We start from the raw sequence: 22,961 nt of genomic DNA, 5'->3' as shown, positions 1-22,961 counted from the left end.
CGGGCCTCCGACCTGCTCGTCATGTCAGCTACAAATACCTTGGTGTGCTACGCCCGCACTGCAATATATTGCGTACCTAGGTGGTGTATGAAAATGCCCGTCTCTTTTTATCATCAGCCCGGGCCTTTGAGAGGAATGAGGCATGGGCCTCCTAGAAAGTATCCCCGTACTTTACCTATTTTAGCCAATGCAAGGCCTGCAGGGGCCAACCTCCCTGAAAACAAACTCCCAAGGTTGAACCTCTGGCGTGTTGCATAGCCGATTACACATGGTTTCAGAATGAACATCCATGCCACTCGGATGTGCGTTTCCCCTCACCTCTCTTCTCAGACGAACTACTAGATATTCTGACGATTACTTCAATGCCATAGGCTTTTTCTTCAAATGCTACTTTGCGTCCAAATTTCCGTCCATTTTTTTGCCTCGTCAGACGATAGATGGCGCGCAAAGGCAATGAATGCGCCGCTCGCTTCTCGAGCTACGTAACTAACCAAAAACCTTTGTCGAAGAGGGAAATGGCATAACCTGGATGGACGAGAGAGTGCCAAGTTTACAGAAGCGCTGCTTGCCATTCCATTCTCCTCTGCGCGATGAATGCCTACTTACCTAGGCACCTTAGCAACTTACTTACCTTACCTACCAAGGTAGATATTGAGAAGGTAAGTTCAGGCAGGTGGTAGGTGAGGTATACATGGAATGCCTCTGCTGCCCCTTGCCGTCAGGGAGTTCCCAGTTCCCCACAAACTGTGTGCCTCGAAAGTGTCACAGGACAGGGGCCGTCCATCTAAGCGGCTCTCGAGCCCCCTCTCGGCAGGAGAGCCTCATGGAGGTCCGTCGGCGGCGTCGTCGTCTCTGCCCCTGGCCAATCCCGTCTGGCCATGTCTCTCGGCTCTCGTCCATCAAACAGCTGCCAACCTTCATGCTGCCCGTGCAGGGTCTCAGACTTCGCCGCCTGGGACGACATGCAGGTCACTCCTCTGGGCGCCTGGCCCGCATCGTGACTTCCATTGATCGAGCATCGCAGGGCGTGGTAATGGTTATCCCCCGCCCCGAGTTCCATAGCCCGGCCGCATCTCTTCCATCTACCATGTCCCCCAGATCTTCCATTCTTCCCGCTCCTCGATTGCTTCTCGCCAATTCACCTGCATCACCAGGAGTTTCTGGCTTCGAGTTTAGCCGCTGTCCGTTGTTTCCGTGCTTCCTCTCCAAAGCGAGCGAGCCTTCCTCTCCTTCCTCTCCTTTCTAGACTCTTGCTTCATGATTTTGCCATGACTTAGCCATTGGCCCTAGAGGCCGAGCATATTCGCTTTTTGTTCCGTTCCCCAATCTATCTTGTGTGTTTCTGTTCTGTCCTTCATCTCCTCCCCCTTCGTTCCAGAGCGACTGGCATCGCCGAGAGAGTTCGAAGGCGTGGGGTTTTCAAAGATGGCGGCAAACAGTCTCCCAGCGGGAGCTTTCATCACCACTGTCGACGGGAAGAGGTGCACGGCAGTGCCTAGAGCAAAAACGAGCAGCACCGCCCAGGAAACCGTCGAGGCGTTCACGAGCATCGCCGCCGCCGCCCCCCCAGCGGCTGCGACTGCGACTCCCGCGGCCAATGCCGCCGACACCGCGGCCGCGGCCAACAACGCGGCCAACGCAGCTCAGACGAGTGCGGCGGTGGCAATAGCAGTTGGTAGCGCAGATGCGAATACCGCGCCTCCAGGGGCTGTTTCTTCTACAAGCGCAGCGAGTACGACGAGCTCCTCCCTGGCCCTGGCTGTCACCACAATTAGCACAACATCCAGTTTTGTCCCAGACGCAGCGCAAGCAACGCAGGACGAGGAGCCCGCCCAAGTCCCGGTGTCTCCGGTTCTGGCGGCGGCGCCTTCTCGTCCTGTTGCGCTTGACCCTGCAGCTAGCTCTACCCTCCCAGCCCTCTCAGCCCTCTCAGTCATAACATCTCCAAAGCAGACAGTCTCTACGTCTGTAGTAATACCGACCAGTCAAACTGATAGCAGCATAACAGCCACGACGGCAGACACCCAGACGAATTCACCAGTAACAGCTCTCCCCGAGGCATCAGACCTACCCGTATTGACCGACAGTGCTGCGGGAACGCCCCCTTTTACCGTCATTGGAGCTCCGCAAGCCTCTACTGACAACGCGGCGCCCGAAGCCACGGACACCCGCTCTTCTAGTAATCAGGCCGTGAGCGCGGCTCCCAATCCAAATAGCAATGCGGTGCAATCAACGGTGGCTGTGGCTGGTGGCGTCATTGGCGGCGTTGTAGCCATCAGCCTTCTGGCATTCATCATCTGGTGGTGGAGGCGGAAGATGACGAGAAAAAGGAGAAGCACTCTTCTGACGCCGCTAGATGTGGCGGGGTCTTTTGACCGGGATGAGAAGGGAGCCTACATCATCAATCGCGGCAGTATAGGGCCAACTCCCATGGGCGAGAAGTTCAGGGCCGCCCTAGGCTACAACATGAAGAAAATCCGCACTCGCATTGCCAAGTCCGGCTCGCCTTCTGTCAACATGGACCGCGGTAACTCGCAGTTTATGGACCCCATCGGCAGCCACAGCCGAGGAAACTCGTCTTCCACGACAAAAGGAGCCGAGGTGACAACAAGGGACCGCTTTATGGACTGGTGGACACGTTTGACAGCTGATATGAACTTCAACTGGCGCCTACGCAACGACAAGAACCCTGACCGGGAGAGCGGCCTACCAGCTACGGGCGTGTCTAACGAAAAGAGGTCAAAGCTGGGCTCGCAGCCCGATTTCCTCACCCTCCTTAGCATGGATGACCACGAATTAGATCGGGAAGCACAGCGGCGTCGCGCCAGCGTCTCGCGCAAGAACGGCAGTGCCGGATCCGCCGATCACTTCCTCGGCGGGCTCAGCCTTAACTTTGGCAGCTCTAGCGACAACCCCTTCAGTGACGCCAACGCTCTGGCACACACATCTGCGCAACCGGCACCGTTAGTTGTCAGCCAGCCGAGCAATCCCTTTAGCGATTTCAATGCCATCCGGGATCCCTCGACAGCGGCTGTGGCTAAACCCTCCACCTATGTCATTGACATGAGGAGGTCACGGGGGCAATCGGTCAGTAGCAACACAACCCGGCAACCAAGTGCGCTCTACAACAGCCGCGAAAGCGTGGGGTCAGTCGGATCATTCACGACCCATCGCAATAAATTCCGTTCAGACCCCTTTGATCTGGAGCGACCAGAGCTTCTGGCGGGGGCCCGTGCCGCGAAGAACAGCATCACTAGCAGTACCGCAGGAACGGCTGGGAGTGAGCCACGCGACAGCCGGGTTGGCGGAGCCACTGGGCCAGGGGGGGCTGAACCACGCCGCCCGGCGGGCGCACGAACCCGGACCGACAGCTTCAGCTCAAAGTACTCGAGCGGAGTAAGTATGGGCGACTGGAGTGATCCGGGGCCCGACGTGGGCCCGGCCGCGACGCGCTGGGACGGCCCGGAGCCGCGGGGGTCACCCACACAAGGGTGGCGCGACCGGCTGGAGCGCGAAGCTGCGGTGGCCAAGGCTCCCGGTGGGAGGGAGAGACGGCAAAGTGCCGGGAGCCAAAAGAGCGTAGGAAGGGCGATGTAGCTTTCCTTCCCCCCATCTTTCTTCCTATGGTTCGTCATTGTGCCGGTGTACAAAAAGATGAGACACGGCTGCCATTGCGCCAGGCGTTGCTTTTTGCCTTTTGGGATTTGTTGCTCAGCTAAGCGTTTTTATTTTACTTTTCATCAACTCACTGTCGTTTTCATGACTGGATTGGCTGCGATCGAGACCTAGGAGGTGGCGCAACGGGATTTTATTCAGTGTTGTTCTCCCAAATACCTACCTGCCCCCAACCTGTACGTGCGCCTTGGGTCAGGCCCCAGGATTGGGGTCGGAATCAATGGGGCGGCCGGGATCAAGGGAGCCGAGAACAGATGTCTGTATCTGGGCGTGCGTGCTCTGCCTGTCTATTACTGTATTGTCTAGTAACTGCTCTGCGTCCCAGCCTAGACGCGAGGGTGAATGTCAAGATGACTCGAAGGAATGAAGGATAGCGGTATGAAGCTTTATTACAACGGACTAGGGCGCGATACAGGCTCTTGCCTATGTCTTTAGGCTGTTTTGTCTTCGTTTGGAGTGAGGAAGGTGAGCTTGAAAGGGGATAAGGCAATGTCGATTTGGTTGGTAAATGCCTGCCTGTATTATGACATGACGCTTGGGGAAGCACAAGGGGGGTCAGTGTTATGTTTATATATACCCGTTTCGCCGGAGAACCGCTGGGCTGAGTTTGGACTGCCTGTTATGTAGTGGATACGATAAAGTGCCTGCCTGGGTAGCTACGCTCGCTAATGGGATTTGCAAAGGACTATTTGACGCATCAGTATTGACGTCGTCTTGCTTGAACCAGTACAGTACAGTCCACCCCAACAAGATATTAACGAGCGGCTGCTGGATTCCCAGGTGGAAAATAACGTGAGACTGCGTTGGAATAATACAGGCCTTGAACCAAAAGTTGAACGTAGGTCAGTACCGATATGCAGAGCCTCTGCGCAAGGTGCAAGATCAGATAGCCTCTATTCATATTTTTATGTATTTTGTTTCGTCTGTTTAAGGACTTCCACAGTTAGATTCTTCACCATTGTGGAATGGCCTTTACCCATCACCACGTACACGCTAAGCAAGATAGGCTTCAGATAACTCAAACTAGCAGACGTGTTTGCCCCGTTGCAAGGACAATGCGATACCTGCCAGATACCTAGGTATCTAATTTGATCTGCCCCTGCTGCGTTGGCAGGGCAATTCGGCATTGCAAGCTCTAGCAACCGGGGGAATGTGATTCAACTTCAAGAGTAGAACTCCAAGCTCTGAAGAATGTTTTCCTGAGGAAAATATCTTGATTGGCTATATCTGAAGATTGCGTTGTAGATGGGTTTTACTAGGCGCTGAGACTAAGATCTATCAAACCTCAAATGATTTTCCCGGACTTGTAAATGCCGCCGTCGGTCTAAATAAAGGGGGGTCAGGAAAGGAGACCGTGGCAGGCGCTTGGCAGGCAGTGAGCCACGAGCCGAATGGTTGTGGGGCTGAGAGGGGTACAGGGGCATTAATTGCTTCGCGCCGCCAACACCCTGGACGCGTGTTGGGGGGGCAAAGCCCTTTAGGTCAATTGCAATGTGATTGGTTACATCAGCTAGCGCCTTAACGCGAAACGCGTTCGGAAAGTCGCGAAGAACGCGTCCACCCGTGGCGTGATTTCCCGCCCTGCCAGTTGAGAGAGAGGCACCAACAAGCCAACAGCCCAGCAGATGAATGATTGATCTTTCAAGGCCAATTGATCGAACCGCCAGCTGTAAATTTTATAGAGCGCTCAACGCGCACACAGGGAATTTAACAAGACCATTTCGTCTACGCAATACAAGCTGGGCATTTGCGAAACGAGTGATTACACTTCGCCGCCTCTAAATACATCAGCCCTCCTAAAGGAATATGCCCACACCCATTTGTGTCTAGCCTGCGCTTCTTCATGCTGGCCGCCTCTTAGATAGTTACATCACCAAACTGACGGCAATAGCCAGGAGCATCCAAACCGTTTCCAACGCTTGGCTCATGACTATGACACCGTAGTGAAAACCCCCATACGCCGTCCAATTAAATAGAAAAAGCCAACAACCAAGTAACATATGGCGACGCCAGAACAGACATAAAACGTAAAAGAAGGAAGCAAGAAAATAATCGTTGTACGGCTGCCGAGATCGAGACCGGCCTGTGTCGAGGTATCATGACGAGTAAAACAGACGTCCAAATAGGCACCCAAAGAAACAAAGAATGGGCTAAAACGTAATGACAAGGGTCAGGTGATGGAAAGGTAAACCTCAATATGTATATGTGCTAAGAGGGGGATTCGCGTTCATACGCTCATCCCTTTTTTGTCAAGGTAGCAGCTCGTCAAAGTTAATTCGTCGTCTCGCAACACTGAGGGGTGTCTTGGCCCCTCCCAGCGTCCCCGGCGTCTTCCACGGCTTTTGGGCTGGGCTGGGTGTCATATGGACAAAGTCTGAAAAGTCAAAGGCGATGCCTGGCGTGTTGGGGAACGGAAGACCGCCCCCTGGAGTGGTCATCATAGATGATGGCAGCGCAAGCTTATTCTTTGGTGGCGGAGTAGATGGAGGCTCCATCCTGCTAGTTTTGGGGTTCGCCGGCGAGGGTGACGCTGCCAGGTAAAGGAGGAGATCAGCACCTTCCTCGCCGGCCTTGATATCGTCCGCTGGCGCCGCGGCCGACATCTTGTCTCGGTTCTTGCTGGGACCGGAGCGGCTCCGCATGGGTGGTGTTTGGGGTGGCGACCCTCGGGTATGGCTCGGTCGAAATGAGTGGGAAATTGGAAGGTCGTCCTCGTCCTCGTCATCGGAGTTGATGACATAAGTTGGCGCGATAAGGGCATTAGCCATCCTTCCTGAGCCTGCAAAAAACGATACATCAGGCCCTGTTGACGTGGTGAAGTGCTGTTGCCGCCGAGGTTTTATAGGCGATGACTGTGCAAGCTGGTGGTGGTCTTTCCAAGATGTATGACCGGTTGTGAAAGACCTGTGCGCTGTTGGTGAGTGGCGGAAGCGTTTGCTGGGACTTGACGCAATGTGGTCGAATGAGGCCATGTAGGTACGCTTCCGGTGGCCAGTACTCCCGCTGCTAGACCCAACGGCGTCTGAAAAGAACGGGGCTTTAAGTGGTGAGCTCATCAAGGCCCTCGTGGGGTACGGTAGGTCGGATGCGCTCGAAGACGAGTCGGACAGTATGTCACCGTCAGGCATTCGTTTGCGTTTCTCCTCCTCGAGCTTAGGCTCGAGACTGTCTAGCGTCAGATCCTCCCAACCATATTTCGTCTTGAACTGCGCCAGTGCGAGGCGGTCCTGAAGTTTCCGGGCCATCTAATAGCAAAATCATCCATTTAGCGCATCGTTCTGTGGGAGGGGTGTGGTCCAGGCCCTGTCACCATACCTTGCTGATTTCAAGACGCTTCAGAACCCTATCTGCCACCGCCTCCGGCTTTTGCTTCATTGGCGACGACATGACCCTTCGTTGAGACATGATAGTTATAGGTGGGGATTGTAGAAAGATCGATGGTAGGTCTGGTGAAATTGGCGGTCCAAAGGTCCGGCGCCTAGGTGCGTGCTGTTGCGCTCCTGCTGCTGCTGTTTCTGGCCGAGGGGTTGTAACACCGACTGACGATAGTGACGGGAGAGGCTGCCGCCGAGCCTCTGATGGGTTGCAAGATTCAACACCAGATTTTCAGGCACCGTATTTCATGTGGCTCTATTAGGTAGGCTTTGCAGGGGCGCACCGGGATGATGTATGGAGAAGTTGAACGGGAGTTGAGACCGAAGTTGAGGGGACCAAAGGGAGGCTTGAGAGATTGGAGCACCTAAATTCGCATTCCTCTGGAAACCGGCAGATTGATTACCTGGGTACTAGCCCCAGTGTGAGCACTGGCCCCGGGACGGAATTACTGGGCTGTAGAGGGAACGGGACATGGATGGAAAGCCTGAGGTGTCCAGCGAATCGCAGAGAGACTTACAGGGGTTCGAGCACCAACTTCTCCGCTTTTCGAACCAACGCTCCCTGTTGCCTTGAAAATACGGGTTTCCACACGGACCAGGACAGGTGCATTGGCTTGGCCTCTCGTGTATTCGTACCTCAATGTAAAATACGCAGGTGAGGAAGAACGTACCTTACTGAAACTAACAAAAAATTGGAACCTTGGGACGTCAGCCTACCGGGACAAAACTCGCTATAAACTAAATCAATAAACAGCCCGGATAATCAAGGTAAGCATAAGGGGTACACCTACCTTAGGTAGTAGAGTAGGTCGGTGCTTTGTGGCCAACTACTGCAATAGACTAATTCAACGTATCTACGATATGATACTACTCATACCTTTGCGAACACGGGACGTAAGGTGGCCAACTACAAAGCTAGCCACTCTGCCCCACGAATGTCGGTCGAGGAAATACCTAAGGCACCCATGGCACAGGGCTTTGGGATGTATATTCCACGTTCAAACTTGAAGGCACGTTCATTTCCCATCGTCTTCACAGCTACCATACATGGCAATGACAGGGCTCCAAGGGCATCACATCCATCATAACTACCGGGTACGCATGTACCTTCCTCGCCATAGGTTTTCGGTGTGGCTCGATGTCTTCCACGACAGCACGCGGGCGGGCGCCCAATTTCTCCACAGCCGAGCAAGCCTGGTTTGAGGTGGACAGGCTGAAGTGCTCCCGTTACCTCTACGAGTGGATGCCGGGACTGGGTCCTGGCAAGATGAATGACAGCTCATCTGCCTTTGGAAAAACCACCTAGTACATGCAATAGAGCCCACGTTTTACGCCCTATAGCTTCCCGAGGACTGATATTAGCTCGAATAGCTAGGGCAAACTCACGGGATGGTCGTTCTGGGGAAAACAATCCAGTGCTGGAGTCAGCCTCCTGCAAAGGGTGGGGGATGGGGCACCTCAGGTATGCATAGCAGCTCGTATTTCACGCTCTCTTCCCTTCATCAGTCGAGCTACCTCTACGTATTCCCTCGATCGTGCTTCAAGGTCGATCGTGGGTTGGGAACAGTGAGATTGCCCACCCACCGCCGTGGGAAGCCCACGGTGAGGCAGTGGCCAAAGCGCCTAGCGAGACCGGGGTGGAATGATGCCAGCCAGGCGATTGCGAAGATGGGCTGCTTGTCTCGTTGGCTTGCTGGGGATAGCTTTACTACCGAATGGGCAGGCGATTTCCTCCCGTCGCCATGATAAGCTGTGGTCACTGTCTCGCGTCGGTACACCTCGTCGAATACCCTCGTGTCCTCTGCAGATTACTGTGGCACCCCTTCCTTTCCCTTTTTGGCCGCTACTCACCATCTTTGTCTTATTGCATCCTTTTACTAAATCAATCCGGGTTCGTGTCGAGTCTCGCGGCCGCTTCCTGTCAATACAAACAGCCCCTGTCCTAATCCCGTCCCGCTTGTTGCGGCTGTGAGGTGATTTGGAAACAGAAAGGCCGAAGGAAAGCTGGCGGCTCCATCTTATCTTGGGTTCCTTCCTTGTTTATCCCTTTGCCTTCCAAGATTCCGTTCGTTACCCACCGACGGCACAAGACTGCTCCTTACACGATAACCCGATTCGTTGTCGATCTCGGTCGCCAAGGAACACGAAAGAGCAACTCCCGTGGCAGGTGGATCTCAAGCCTCGCACACCCCCATCCATCTGTTCTGCATCTTCTTGCCGTCTGCTGCCGGTTCAAGATCTTGTATCGCTCCAAGACACGCCTGGGATCTTCTTTGTGGCGGACGCTGAGGAGTTACTCCCTGTTATCGTCGTTGCAGCTAACGCGCCGTGGTATTTTATCGCCAGCCGCGAAACAATCCAAAAACCCCCCCTTCAAGCCTGACCAGGGACCGGGGGTCGCGCGATTTCGTCTCTGAGAGCAAGGCAGCTATCGCCAGCAAATTAGGTCAATGCAACAACAGCAGTGTGCATTTTCTCTCCAACCCGCAAATACGTCATCGACCCATCTGTCGCACAGCTGGGGCTCAGGAACGCAACTGTGGATGCAATCGCAACACAGATTGATTCAAACAGGAAATATTTACCTAGCCTGCAAGAACTTCTGTTACACCAGCAATACCCCCATCTTGTTATCTCCTTCTCGGACCGCAAACCTTTCGGTTCCTACCTACTCACCTCCGCCACCTCCGCCACCTTTGCCCCTCCCCATTGGCATTGGGCCTCTGACCGTTGGACCTAACCACCCAAGCTTGTTGCAGCTCTGCGCGGCCCTTCAATTGCTTTGCAAAAGCTTTGTCCAGCTTCCGGTTCGCCAGCATTCCACCCCGCTCGTTTGTTCCCTTCACATGGTCGCTGGCACTGGCAAGAAGTGAAGATTCATAATCCGGCGCCATGACCCCGTCCTTCCTGAATTTTAAGGAACTGCGAAGGCGGTCGAGAGCAAGCTTCAGGACAGAGCGATCGACCGATACAGCGAGCGATGCAAGTCAAGGCAACACACCTACTAGCGGTTCTCTAACTCCTCCTTCGATCGGCCAGCAGTCAGATCCAGCCCTCAACTTGCTGTTAAAAGACCAATTGCTGTCCCCAAATTCCATACCGCTCTCGCGACCGCCCCCTCAGCCTTATCCAAACGCCGCCACCAATCGGTACAGCGTGTCAGGCATGGCGGGCCTCGGGTCGCCAGTACCAGCAGCGCAAGGGGGGAGGGTGCCGAGTCTACCTATATCTCAGTACTCTCCTCGAGTGACCAATTTGTCGGAGAATTCATGGGTGAGTGCTTTAGCAAAGCGCGCCGCCGGGGAATATATCACGAGCTTTTATGGTCTCCATCCCCACCTCGCGGCCCCCGGTGCCCCCTTGTTCTTCGCACTAAAAGGCTAACTAGATACTCCGTATAGGTATACCAAAAGGTGCTGCTCGTGTCTGGAACAGTTGGCGACCCGTCTCAGCAGTCACTTGACGGAACCCTCACCGTCAGTCGGCTCGACGATAGCTTCCCCCCTACATCATGGCCAGTGTGCGACTCTCACTTCAAAGCTTTGGTGTATATGATGCCCGGCGCCAACCGCCTACGATTTGACTTTGCGAGCCCCAAACTTGCCAACAGCGGCTCGTCCAACCCTATCCACGCCTCCTACCTAACAGTTCACATGCTTCCGCCTATAAATGCGCCCCCGCTACAGTTGGCGATTCTACTGGCCAAGGACTCGCCCGGCACGTTCAACGCAGTCCCGGCACGCATTGAGCGAGAAGGCAACGGATTAGACACGGCGATTCGCAAGTTTCGAATGGCTGCATATCTGTGGCAAGCCTTCACCGCCGAGCAGATGTGGCGCAACAAGCTTGGACGCCGTGTCTTCAGGTTTGACGAAGAGTGGACCGCTGGTACGGCGAACTTGAGAGATAGAGAAAGTGGCACTTTGCGATCCGAGGCCCGTATACACATCATCCGCACAGAGAAGACTCTGGCCGAGCTCCGGGACCTTAACCGAGCACAGCAGAACCCTAGCGCGACGGATAAGGGAGCTTTATTTGATATCGCCGCAGACGCGGTAAAGGCACACTTCAGGCCGCTTCCTGGACAGAAACAGTACGTGTCGGTACTGCTGCTAGATTCGCACTGGGACAAAGTGTCAAAGGTGATCACATCACATGCGGCATTAGGTGGTGGAGTTGGTGACCTCCAGCTTGGCATTTTCGGATCGCACTGTCTTCAAAGTTACCCATCGTGCTTTGAGGACGTAGTACCCGCCTTCAGTGACTGTACACCGACCGATACAAACTTTGTCAGCAACGATTGCAACGACGCTGGAAGTTCTTGGGAAGCAGCCAACATCGGTATCGGTGCTCACCTACATGAGACAGGGCACCTCTTTGGGCTGCCACATCAGGAGAGCGGGGTGATGTTGAGAGACTACGTCACGCTAAACCGAAGCTTTCTCGCACGGGAAGCCTACTCAACCCGGACACGGTCTAAAGGCGGCCCGGTCTTCCAAGAGGACGAGTGCAGCTGGCACCGTCTAGACTGCCTACGGTTCCGAAGCCACCCCTGCTTTCGACTCCCGAATGATCCGCCAATGAGCGTCGACGATAGTGTCCAAGCATGGCCAGTAGAAAATGGCAATGTGATGGTAACATCCGCTACAGGCATCTTGTTTCTAGAAATATTCGGCGAAGGCGACGATGTCTGTCACAACTGGATTGAGTATCCTGTCGAGAATGGGTCAACCCAACGCCTTGTCACGCTGAGTGAACAAGACCTTCGAAACCGACTGCCGGAAGACAAGCGGAAGGGGAAGCTGAAGATCTGCATCAAATCGAATGCCGGTGGCGGGTTGGATATTGTCGACTTTGGAAAATTGTGCTCCAAAGATTCCTACTTTAGACTTCCCGGGGCCGTCCCCGGCCTTGGGAAAATGGCGTATCGGGGTAAGAAACTTGGACTGTCGCAAACAGGTGATAGCAAGCCCCAGGAGCTTGTTTTCACGAGCGCCTTGCGGCAAGGCCGCGTTTTATCCCGGGTTGTGTTCTATCATGGACTGGCTCTGGACGGCATTGAGTTTGTTTACGATGACGAATCGCGGCAGCTGTTTGGCAAGCGCAGCGGGAAGGAGGGTGGCGACACATTTGATATGGGTACGAGGAACCATTCTATCTACCCCTCTCTCTGCTGATCTCTTCTGACTAATATTCACTATTTGTTTAGATATACGTCGCGGCGAATACATCACTGGGTTTTTTGTCCGGGCCGGTTTCTGGATTGACGCCATCCAGGTCTTGACAAGCATGGGCAGGAGATCACCTATCTTTGGCAATGCATATGGCGGCTCTGCGTACGTTACTGTTCCGAATTTTTCTACGTCACATTCTCATCGGCATCGCACTAACCTTGTCTGCAGCCATACCCTAATACCGCCAAGAGGCTACAATATCTGCGGCGTGACGGGGTCCTGCGGTTCTTGGGTTGATGGCTTCTCGGTTATTATTAGTCGATAACCCATTTTTCACACATTGCTCGGCACTATACCGCATAATCTAATTTCTTGTTTTATTCGAGTAAGGCATGGGAATACCAAGGATAGAGCCGTCAGTGGCGACGACGGCAGGGCGGGATAGCACGACATATTTCATGAGAATGGGCACTACAGGGCTTTAATCGGCAGCTTTTGGGGGCGTCCTTGCCACATTTATTTCACGCATCGCAATACCAGAGCTAGGATTTGGCGCACCATTTATTAGCGACAGTCGGTTCTGGGTTCAGGCGACTTTTTCCTTTTCCTCTCCTTTTCGGGGAGGGGGGTCGGCTTCCCTATTGGTATCGTTTGGGCATCTTTGGCGGATTATGTTGGGGCGGCAAAGGGGGGTTTGTGTATTCTCGCAAATGGTCGAGCCATCAGGTGTCTTGGGGACTATACGATCGGATCGGAAATGCTTGGGAGTGAGCTTTGTCGGGATAAACTACCTAATTTTTGTGCATAATTAGTACATATCTATTTACACACACCCTGTTGATATGCGCAGCATGCTTCTACTCCGCTGATATATTTTAACATCTGTCTATTCCACATGGCTCTCTAGCACTCAGCGTGTTGCTGCTAGGTTAGTTAAAGCAGTGAACATATTTGGAAGAGTCTCAAATATATGCCTAGGTCCGTATCACATGTATCTGGGATCTCTACCTCGAAGCGGACGAACAACATCCCGTACACTGACCCATGGCTACGTGTAAAGAAAGATATGCGCGTTATGTTATGGTGGTATTCTTGGGCACGCGTTTAACCGTTCTGGGGATAGAAGCCTGGACTCTCGCGCCGTTGACGATACTCAAAGGGAGTTGCATTTTGTGCACATTTTCAGCTCCTCACCCCTTTACTTTATTATTATTTCTCTCTCCATTCGCTATATATTTGTCTTGCGGCTACCTAAGCCTGATGGACCCTGTTATGTAACGGCACCAACATCATTCCGCGTTCCCATGAAACAATAAACAAAAGCAGGACAGGGCTGGTCGAAATGGACCGCTACGTTGCAGCTTTCATCGAAGCCTACAGCGAAACATGCCCATCAAGTTCGTGGGGTTAGGTACCGATCATCTACCCACTTGAACTTTTGATGGTGCATGTTATGTCAAGAATACCTATAAAGCAAACCGAAGCCAAACGTATTCAATTCGACCTACACACGCCGAACACAAAGGCCGCTGTCATGTCGAATCAATCGCTATCCTCTTCGTCGCTTTCTTCCTCGTCTGCGTTTTCCAGCCATTCCACCAACACGCGGCACTTCTCTTTGATCTTGGCCAGACTGTCGTTCTCGGCAGCCCGTTTATCACCCCACCAAGCGAGAATCCCTTCTTCCTCAAGAACATCTAGGCTGTAGAGCTGCTGCAGCATAGCAGCAAGCAAGGCGCCGGCGCGCGTAGCCTCAAGCCCCTTTACGGCGAGAAGAGCTTTCTGCAGGGCAAGAGCAAATTCCGATTGTCGGCTGGTGTCATCGCCTCCCACACCTACTTCCTTGATAAATCTCACGGCGCCTCTTTTGGAGGTGAAGGCTTCTTCCGCAGCCTTGGTTGGCTCCAGTCCGCCGTTCTCCGCACCAAGGAGCTCGGAGGAGCGCCGAACAAAGGCCACAGCAATGGCACGGCGCATGGAACTATCTGACGCATTGTTTGCCAACCTAAGGCCCATGAACTCGAGCTTAGCCGAGTCAAAGTCTACGCTGTCGTCAGCACGAAGCGCGTCCACAAGCCCGTGGACTGCGTCGCTGTGAAATGCGTCCAAGGACGAGGCGGCGGCGGAGTCATCAGAGGCAAAGGAAGAGAGGCGACTACGCGATGCGCCAGAGCTATCAGGGCGAAGAAGCCTTGATTCCGACTCCTCGTGATCGGAGTCGAACTCGTCGTGTGAGGCAAGCGTTGATATTGACGAAGCGGATAGGTTGAGATGTGCGAGAGAGAATATGAGCGAGTTCTGTAGAGCGGCAGGATCTGTCCCGTCACCATCCTCAGATTCATCATCGTCCTCTTCTATCGGTCCCTCGTAAAGGGCACCTGCGCCACCCTGACCAACGATTGATGAATCCGTCTCGGCAAGGCTTCCGTCGTGCTGCAAGAGAGAAAGACGTGGTGCTGGATTTGGAGGTAGCAACTGTCCATCCCCAATTCGTACCTTGTAAGAAATGAGAGAGCCTTCTGGGATGCGGCAGTCCTTTCCAATCTCAACAGATTCCGCTAGGATGGATCGAATCACCCATGAGTCATCCCCGATTACCGTGTCGTCCCAAATGTAGCTGTTTTCGATCCGTACGTTTTTGCCAATCTTGCACCTGCTCCCAATGACACTTCTCGAGATTGTAGCCCCGACACCCACCTCTGTACTTCTCCCAATAACGGATCCTGTCACTTTTGCTTCCCTTGAGATGGAGACACCGTCCTCTAAGCGGGATCCGTCTCTGACCCTCTTATACGACATCCCGTGTACGAAATTGGTTTCCGGTACGTAGGGGAATGTCCAGCGCCCGAGAACATCCCTGCTGACACATTCGTACATCGCGAGAGAGTTGGCGCGCACCGCGTAACCAGTTTCCATAATCTCGGTGTAAATTAGTTTTCCATTTAGCTCCCAGTCCTTCAGCACGCCGTGCAGAAAGTTCTTTCGAGGCAGTTCGTAGTCAAAGCTCTCTGACCATAGCGCTAGCACCTCGGGGGTGCATATGTCGATTCCACAATCAATCAGATCTTCATGGATCTCAAACTCGGGGTATTTGAAGAGCGCGGGGTCGAGGACTGTGTAGTGGTCGCTTTGGAGAGGATGCCTCTCCTCGTACTGTAGACACCGGCCAGTTGACGGCTCGATGATGAATTCCGGTGTTATCACCCTGGATTTGAGGGCGCGGTGCTCTTGTGGGACCTGGAGCAGAACCATTGTCATGCAGGCATCCCGGTTCGCTTCTCTCCTAGCCCTGTGTTTTGCTAGGGCGCCATCCAATTCGATGTTCGCAACTAGGTCGCCGTGCACGAGAATGAAGTCGCCTCCGATAAGACCGCGCTTGTCTAGGTCGCGTAGGAAGTCGCCAACCGAGGTCGCATCTGACACGCGAATGAATTCGATAGAGGAGAAGGGATTGATGATGCTCCGAGAGCTGTATCGTTGCGAATCGTGGACGTAGGTCTCGATGGCTTCGGAATGAGCGCCACAGTAGATGAATACCTCTTGTACTCCATTGGCAGCTAGAAACTCCAGCGTGTATTCAATTGCCGGTACATTGGCGATGGGGAGGAGACACTTCAGGCTTGTTAGATCATGGTACGAGACTGATGCTCCCTCCGGCGCATTAGGGAGGGGGGACGTACTCGTGGCTTCGCTAAGCTGAAGGGCCTGAACCTATCCTGGAAGGAATCTGCGAGGATCTGCGATTTAAGTCTGCGTGAGTCTCAAAGACTCAATATATTACGGTAACCGAGCTTCCGATTGCGACACTTACGACGGCTTGGAGAACGTCTTCCCTCTTCTCCTGAGCGCCAGGCGTGGCCATTTTCTTCGATTTGCCGGCCGCGGCGCCGCCTTTCGGGCCCTGCTTCACAGACATTGAATGTGTCCTCCTTCGAAGGTTGTCACGGGGGTACTCGACTGAGGAGGAGAGTGATGGTGTGGGTTGGGAAGCAAAGGATGTAAGTTTGTAGAAGAAAAGATAGGTAGTTTGCTGCTGGATGAGTCAAAGCTCCAATCTATCCGCCAATGTCAAAATCTATCCGAACAAAGCTTGAACTTGAAGTTGGGGTGCGGGGTCAATTGTGGCTCAATGACAGGGCTGACTACCTGTCGATCTGGGGACTGGTGTAAAGTTTAGAGGGTTAACTTAGGTTAGTAGAGCACCTTACCCATTTTGTAAGCGGCCTCTTTCGCAAAGGGAATATCAACGGTGCTCAGAGTCATGACAAGCCGAAACTACCCATCGTCGGTCTGCATATAACCAAGCATTACATCTTCAAAGCTAATAGTGGAATCGCCGTGCTGACGCGAAGTCGAACTAGGCACGTAGACTTCTTGCAGCTAGATGTTATGAGCAGCCGGGTCATATTTGGTTTGTATCCTCTAACCTAACTTAAGATACCTACTAGATGATTACCATTCTTTGGACGCGTCTCAATGTTGAGACGTGTGGAACAGAATGGGTTTACATATTGAAGGGTGAGGAGGAACGAGGTTATTGTGCCCTTGTCTAGAACTCAAAATAGTCACCGTGAAAGTGGGTGGGAATCGGAACTTACCCCTGGCCATGCAGATAGATTCCAGTCCAGTTCTTTTGGTGGAGTGGTGCTGCCAACGTTTCCCAGCCACACACACCATGCCATGCATTAAAGCCCACAAATAGGCCCGGCCAGAATACGATCCCGGGAGTGTGCCGTTGACGAACCTCTGTTTGGCGTCGTTCGTCCGTCTGGTTTGCTACGCTTCCCCTTTCCCAAAATTACCCCGTTTCACTCGGGCCGTTCAACAACCCAAGGCAGGCAATGCGCTGAGACAGATTAACTTTTGATGACGTGGAACCCGGGTGCCCTCTCCTCTGGCGCGAACAGGGATGAGGAAGCGTCGCCTAGCTTTTGCTCACTCGAAGCAGCAGTCTACGTACGCTACACTAGGTCCCGAGAGTAGTGACATGAAACACACAGCCCACGGGAAGCTGTCAGCGGAGTGTCTGTGGGGGAAGGGGAGGATCTGGTTTGGTGAGTCAAAAATGACCGATTTCTCACGCCCGGTTGCTGGGTCCCTCTTTACGTTCGGTTGACGTTTAATTTTAGTTCTAATACAGAAACGGGCCGTGTGCACAATTAATGCCATTTCTCAGAGCTGTCGCTCTGCTGGTACCGACAGGCAAAGCTGGTCTACTCCCATCGGTCCTGCGTATTGAACGAGCGAAAGGGCAAGCTGCCGGGCAAAAAGGATAAGAGTTTAGGGAATATCGTATGTAATCACAATGTGAGTTTAGAGGATCGTTGCTGAAGGCGGATGAGTGGTGGTGCGAGAAAAGGGGCTTTTCGTGGAGAACAAAGGAAGGAGAACGAATGGCTGACATGGGACGGATCATGCCACTCACGCACCAGCACCTTGACCACATGCACGAAGGACAGCGCGGCGCGCGGATGACGAGTGCGCAAGTGTGCCCCAAACGAAGTTGCAATGGGACGGATGGAAAGAGCCTAGAACTCGATAGCCCCCGGCCCCACATGCGCCGTGTGGGGCCAGACCTTCCCAGGCTGCATCCAGCCATCCATCCACTCGCACTGAGCTTCCCGATTTCTTGTAGGCCCTGTGTGATGGGCCGTGGCATAGTTTCTTCAGGCCGCAGCTCTTTTGATCTCAGTCAAGGGGGATGTCTGTCTCGGGGCCTAGGCCGCCGCCAGCACATGGCAAAAACGGTCCTTTATTGTCCAGGCGCATGTCCCAAGTGACATCCCCTTGTCGTCGTCTGTGAGATGTACGGAGTCAGGTACCTGCGTGTGTACATAGCACCTTAGGTATATTACACACAGTACATGTACGTATAACACGGTATACTTCGGCAGGAGAAAGACTCTCAACAGGCCATCAGCGAGCCTGGGCCTTCCACATTGCCTTCTTTCTACACGTACGTAGTTGTCCGCTCGTCCACCATCATGGGCCTGCTAGACACCAAACTAGAACTGGTGGGCGGGAACGAGACAAGGAGCATGAATAAAAGCCTGTCACAGACGTAATGTACGAAAGGGTACCTCTGTCGTCTTCCGTACCCGACAGACAAACGGCGGATGTGGGGCAGGTTGGCATGAGATGACTGACATGGGATGGGGAGTGGCCGCCTTGGTGATCGAGGGCAGTGCAAGGATACGTACATACATCGTAGGATGGGGGGACGGACCATTTAAAGGTTGGAGCCCTACGGGGTTTATTTCGGCCAAGTCGTGTTTCACAACCTTCTTTTTTACTTTTTTCATCTATCGAAGACCCGGCGCCATCCGTGTATCCTTTTCTACTTTCCCTTTTCACCTGGACCTGGGACCGTCATACTTATACTCCCCCCCAACTTCACTCTTGTCGTACACGTTGTCTCTGTGGTACAGAGCATATATGTGGTATATATGTCACCCTCTCATCTAGGTGCGCCGCCTCCGTCTCCGTCTCGGCGCCGCCTCAGTACTTGGTCGCTATCTCATTGTCCCCCTTGTCCGCTCCTCATCTCGACGCCTTCAGGTGCCCGAGTTGGCACCTGCATTATCCCCCCCCCCCCCCACATCATGGAAGCTGTGAAGGCTTGTTTGTTATCCAAGTTTTCGTTATTATGGCTCTTGAAAGCTAAGAATCAATATCGTCATCCATCATGACCTGCCTCGGTCCACACCCTACTACTTCCAGACACCTAGATACACGGGCGAAAATAATCGAGCACGACATTCCATGTATCCGCGAATATACCAAACGCCAAAAGAAACCCGCCCTTGAAACTCGCCGTACACCTCGGTTTCCCGCATACGCCACCAATGAAGCGCCGCAGCGCGACGCGGCGACTCGCACGACCATGCTCGTTATTGCACGAATGATCCCTGTGATGGACCGTATAGCCGTTGGCGCTTCTCAGGCCGATCATCACCAAGTGCCATTCCTTCCGGTATGCGCCCGATATTCGGTGTCCCCACCTGGGGTACAACTTGGTTCGCAAATTGAGGTCGCTGTGTGCCTCCTGGCGTCAACACCATGCCACCAGAACCACTACCAACAGCGCTCATATACCCGCCATTGTCAACGTTGGGTGACGTATGCGTCATCTGGCTTGGAGAATGCCACGACGATGTTGTCGCCGGCGATTGGACCGGCGTCTGCTCGAACTTCACCTGCCCTCCTGTCCCTATGGTTGCTATGGTCATTCCCGCCATGCCGCCGCCGCCATATGTTTGGGACGAAGCCGCAGGTCCCGGCCCCGGCCCCGGCCCCCCAACGTGCTGGCCTGTATCGTCCGAAACCAGTCCCGCTGGCTGAGGATCCTTGAGCATATACGACAAGTGCTTTTTCAGGATACGGATCATGCCATCCTTGGTAAATGGCTTGGCCAATACATCGTTCATTCCTTAAAAAGAACGTTAGCACCCGTGGCGGCGGGAGACACGGTGTGGCCAAGGACAGCTTGACTTACCAAAGTTAAAGTAAGTCTGGATATCCTCCTGCCGTATGTTTGACGTCATGGCGATAATGGGAATGCGCGGCGCCACCATTCGAATCATGGCAGTTGCCGACACACCATCTAGGTGGGGCATGATGATGTCCATAAATATAAGGTCAAACCGGTTACTTTCATGATTAATCTTGTCGACAGCTTCAAGCCCGTCATTCTGGATGATTGTCAACGATATACGATACTCGACGCCGACTGACGGTTCTTGGTTGAAGCGGGTTCTTGGGGGGAGGGGAGGTGACAGCACTTACAGCAGTCTCGACACTGCAGTCCATGTTCAACAGAAACTTGGAACCGATCCTCGCACACGTTTTATCGTCCTCCACAAGCAGTATGCGAGGCCTTTTCAGGCCCCATACCGACTCGCCTTGTTCCTTTGGTGGCGTCGTCATCTGTTGAGGCCCCTCGGCCATCACGTTTGGATTGCTCAACGGACGACTATACGGAATGTTGTGGATATGGTCTGAGTGGAAAGGATCAATGCCCGTTGTTTGCCCTACAGGATATACCATATGCCTCGGGTCATTGAGAGGATCATGGACCAAAGCTATCGGGCCTGGACCAGGCTGCGTGAACATGACAGATGAGGTGCCTGACTCGGCCGGGGACCCGTTCTGATGGTACGCCACGGATAACCGTTCGAGCTCCCGGTCGGCCTGAGAATCCGCGGAAACGCCGTTGAGGATTTCACGGGCCCGTCGCAATTCCGGCGCGGGCTCATCGGCACCGTCTGGAAGAAGTCCAAGTGCTCCAGGGTGGAACGATGGACCCGAGTGACTTGAGTGGCTGGAGTGGGCCGAGTGGCGGCTGCTACGTCTCCTATCTTCGATGTTATTCAGATGTGTGATCAGTTCGTTGGAAACTTGACTCTGCGCTCTGACCATCTTTTGCAGACTGACGACCTCGTTGACAAGCACCTTGTTTGTCTGCGCGAGCTCAAAGTACTGTTCCTGTAAGGCCTGGATCTGGTGCTGCGTCGCCGCTAGCGACTCGCTGAGAACGACAATTTGTTGCGTCGCTGGGAAGGCATCCTCGGCCGCTGGTGCCTTTCGCGGAGCTGGCGCTTTCCTCCGGATACTGTCTAGGTTATCCTTCCTATCCGCTCGGAACTCGGGATGCCTGAACTCCCACGCCTACCAACGCGACCGTTGTCAGCTCTTTCGCAAATGCTGGCGTGTCATGCTGGGTGGGATCACTTACGTCCCGTCCGTACGGCGTCTCGCCACTTTCTTCATTGTGCCGTACTTTGTGGAAGTCGTACTTGTTTAATTGCCGCACAAAGCTCGCGAAGTTGCTGTGCTTGAAGTGTTTAGGTAGGATAGTCTTGGTGAATTTTTCGTTCTGTCACAGGACGTCAGAACCTGAATATTCGTTCGGCAATGTGGCCATTCCGGTATGTGCCCGTCATGTCGTAGATAACCTACCTCTAAGACCACAAAGCTATCGCCGTCGGCGCTCCACCGCACCACCGAGTTATAGGAAGGGTCTTCGAGCATTCTGCAAGGAAAATTGGTGAGCGGCCTCCTCTCGTACGGGGTAACTGGCAGGTAGTTGTGCGCTGCGGGGGTTCCTACTTGTAGAGCTTGCGCACCTGGGCGGGAAGTTAGTCGTGGGGGAATGGAAGGGAGTCCCACGCCAGCACAGCGGACAGAGGGTCGGGCAGCATGGTACTCACAAAATCGCTGGAATTATTGCCAGCTGCTTGCGCCGCGGCGAGGTCGCTTTCGAGCGGCGGCATGGTTGCGACGGGGGGGTGGCAACAGCCAGGACACCGGACACGGTCGTCGCGATCGTTGCGGTCGCCGACGTCGCGGTCGGCAAGTTGATATATCCCGACAAGAACGGCCGATAAGCTTGGCAGCAAGAAATAACCCAATTCGTAAAGGGAGAAATCCCCTAACATGCACGAGTTTGGAGATTACGCAGTCCTCATCCCCACAGGAGCAGGGCAGGTAAGTACTCCGTACCGTGGTCTTCCTAGTCCGACTCGACCGTCGTTCCCACTTTTTCTCAAGGTTGAGCGCCGTTGAATCGGCGACACAAGGCCTCGCCGACGTGTAATGCACCCGAGCGGCAGTATGAAATCAAGTTCGGCGGGGTGGGCACGGCCGGTTCTCCGTCTTTTCCTTTTAAAATGCGCCGCAGTCGATTCGGGTTGGGATAGCGACAAGTCAGTTAGGGCGAGCTAGAGGTCGAATTCATGTCCATGGCACTTTTGCAGGCCAACAACTATCGTTAGGGGAGACAAGCGATAGATGGGGTCCTTAGGGACGACTCTCCGAGAAAGATCTCGTGGGCGCGGCGGCCGTGGGCAACTGGGATGGAAAGTCGGGAGACTGCAGAAGCTTGGAGCGACGGTGACGCGAGGCCCTGGGATTGGCGGGAACCCCAAGGTGGGATTTGTCTCCAGGGTGGGAGGAAAGGCTCTCGGCGCAATGCGACAGGCAAATGGGTACATATGGGTCGAATGCTTGCAGAGCACTGCACGAACACCATCACCGTTCAGCCACCCTCAAATCACCCAGATAGGTTTATACTGCATATAGAGTAAAGACGCATTCGGGATTTTCTGCAGCCAGAAAGATACATCTGTCTGTCTATTAGAGAGGGGGCCACCTCAACTAATTCCGAAATACGTGAGGTGTCGGGCATAAAGGTACTTCGTACCTTCTGGAAACAGAACCGGCGGTAACAGCAGCGGGCTTCCTACCTCCACTTCCCCTTGGAAAACCATTCCCTACTCTAGTTAGCGGGCAGCGGGCTGGAAGAAAGGGGATTGGTACTTGGAGAAAAGAAGGGGGTGTGCAGGAACAGGATGGCGGGCAATATCAGGCGGGTGACGACGATCATCAATGGATTCCGTGTGCCGTGCTTTTGTGGCTTCAATCTGCTCCAAACCCTTCATTCCAGCATTCCAGCCCAGATGACCCCAAGGTGAACAAACGGACGGCTCCTAGATGGGTATATAGTATAGGCACCTTTACCCTATTTATTATGATAAGTAGTTTGCATATGCCATAATTGACACAGATCAGGTACCCAAGGTAGGAGCAGCTGAGGCGACAGTGTTTGATCGCGGGCTTCCCACAGAAGGTCTGTGACGCATTGCGCAGGCGTGCTCAATAGTGAGTTGACGCTTCCAGGGTTATTGCGGGGGTCATTTTGGGTGACTGTCGATCTTGGTGCTGGTGGCGTCGTAGTGGT

At 53.7% G+C, this 22,961-nt stretch overlaps 5 protein-coding genes across 5 annotated transcripts; 2 read left to right on the top strand and 3 right to left on the bottom strand.

Annotated features, from left to right (window-relative positions):
* The first annotated feature begins 1,336 nt into the window (after positions 1-1,336).
* B0T26DRAFT_373575 (uncharacterized protein) lies at positions 1,337-3,920 on the top strand. Its single transcript, XM_060434681.1, has 2 exons — positions 1,337-1,732; positions 2,009-3,920. Exons 1-2 carry the CDS (start codon positions 1,426-1,428, stop codon positions 3,595-3,597), a joined length of 1,896 nt encoding a protein of 631 aa, XP_060295134.1. The 5' UTR covers positions 1,337-1,425; the 3' UTR covers positions 3,598-3,920.
* A 2,004-nt stretch (positions 3,921-5,924) lies between these two features.
* B0T26DRAFT_742316 (uncharacterized protein) lies at positions 5,925-7,062 on the bottom strand (the record flags this gene model as incomplete). The annotated part of the gene is made up of 2 exons (XM_060444089.1): positions 5,925-6,920; positions 6,991-7,062. The coding sequence occupies 2 exons, from the start codon at positions 7,060-7,062 to the stop codon at positions 5,925-5,927; spliced, it is 1,068 nt and encodes a 355-aa protein (XP_060295133.1).
* Positions 7,063-9,941: 2,879 nt separating this feature from the next.
* On the top strand, positions 9,942-12,548 carry B0T26DRAFT_651825 (putative peptidase family-domain-containing protein; the record flags this gene model as incomplete). The annotated part of the gene is made up of 4 exons (XM_060438311.1): positions 9,942-10,322; positions 10,451-12,188; positions 12,259-12,385; positions 12,452-12,548. The coding sequence occupies 4 exons, from the start codon at positions 9,942-9,944 to the stop codon at positions 12,546-12,548; spliced, it is 2,343 nt and encodes a 780-aa protein (XP_060295132.1).
* A 1,217-nt stretch (positions 12,549-13,765) lies between these two features.
* Positions 13,766-16,139, bottom strand: B0T26DRAFT_649896 (nucleotide-diphospho-sugar transferase; the record flags this gene model as incomplete). Its single annotated transcript, XM_060438133.1, has 3 exons — positions 13,766-15,835; positions 15,904-15,960; positions 16,035-16,139. The coding sequence occupies 3 exons, from the start codon at positions 16,137-16,139 to the stop codon at positions 13,766-13,768; spliced, it is 2,232 nt and encodes a 743-aa protein (XP_060295131.1).
* A 2,974-nt stretch (positions 16,140-19,113) lies between these two features.
* On the bottom strand, positions 19,114-21,495 carry B0T26DRAFT_650919 (response regulator-like protein; the record flags this gene model as incomplete). Its single annotated transcript, XM_060438227.1, has 7 exons — positions 19,114-19,652; positions 19,719-19,914; positions 20,009-20,890; positions 20,958-21,098; positions 21,182-21,254; positions 21,332-21,348; positions 21,433-21,495. 7 exons carry the CDS (start codon positions 21,493-21,495, stop codon positions 19,114-19,116), a joined length of 1,911 nt encoding a protein of 636 aa, XP_060295130.1.
* Between the last annotated feature and the right edge of the window lie 1,466 nt (positions 21,496-22,961).

Source organism: Lasiosphaeria miniovina (genome assembly GCF_030549165.1).
Source record: "Lasiosphaeria miniovina strain SMH2392-1A chromosome Unknown B0T26scaffold_5, whole genome shotgun sequence".
In the NCBI taxonomy this organism is placed as follows: domain Eukaryota; kingdom Fungi; phylum Ascomycota; class Sordariomycetes; order Sordariales; family Lasiosphaeriaceae; genus Lasiosphaeria; species Lasiosphaeria miniovina.
The sequence above is the reverse complement of the archived record's forward strand: the minus strand, read 5'-3'. Positions and strand labels throughout refer to the sequence as shown.

Excerpts from the sequence above, each read along its gene's own strand:
- B0T26DRAFT_373575 (XM_060434681.1), top strand. The coding sequence starts at position 1,426 with ATGGCGGCAAACAGTCTCCCAGCGGGAGCTTTCATCACCACTGTCGAC. Across the intron at positions 1,733-2,008 it reads TTCTTCTACAAGCGCAGCGA|CCACGACGGCAGACACCCAG; the intron begins GTACGACGAGCT and ends GCAGCATAACAG.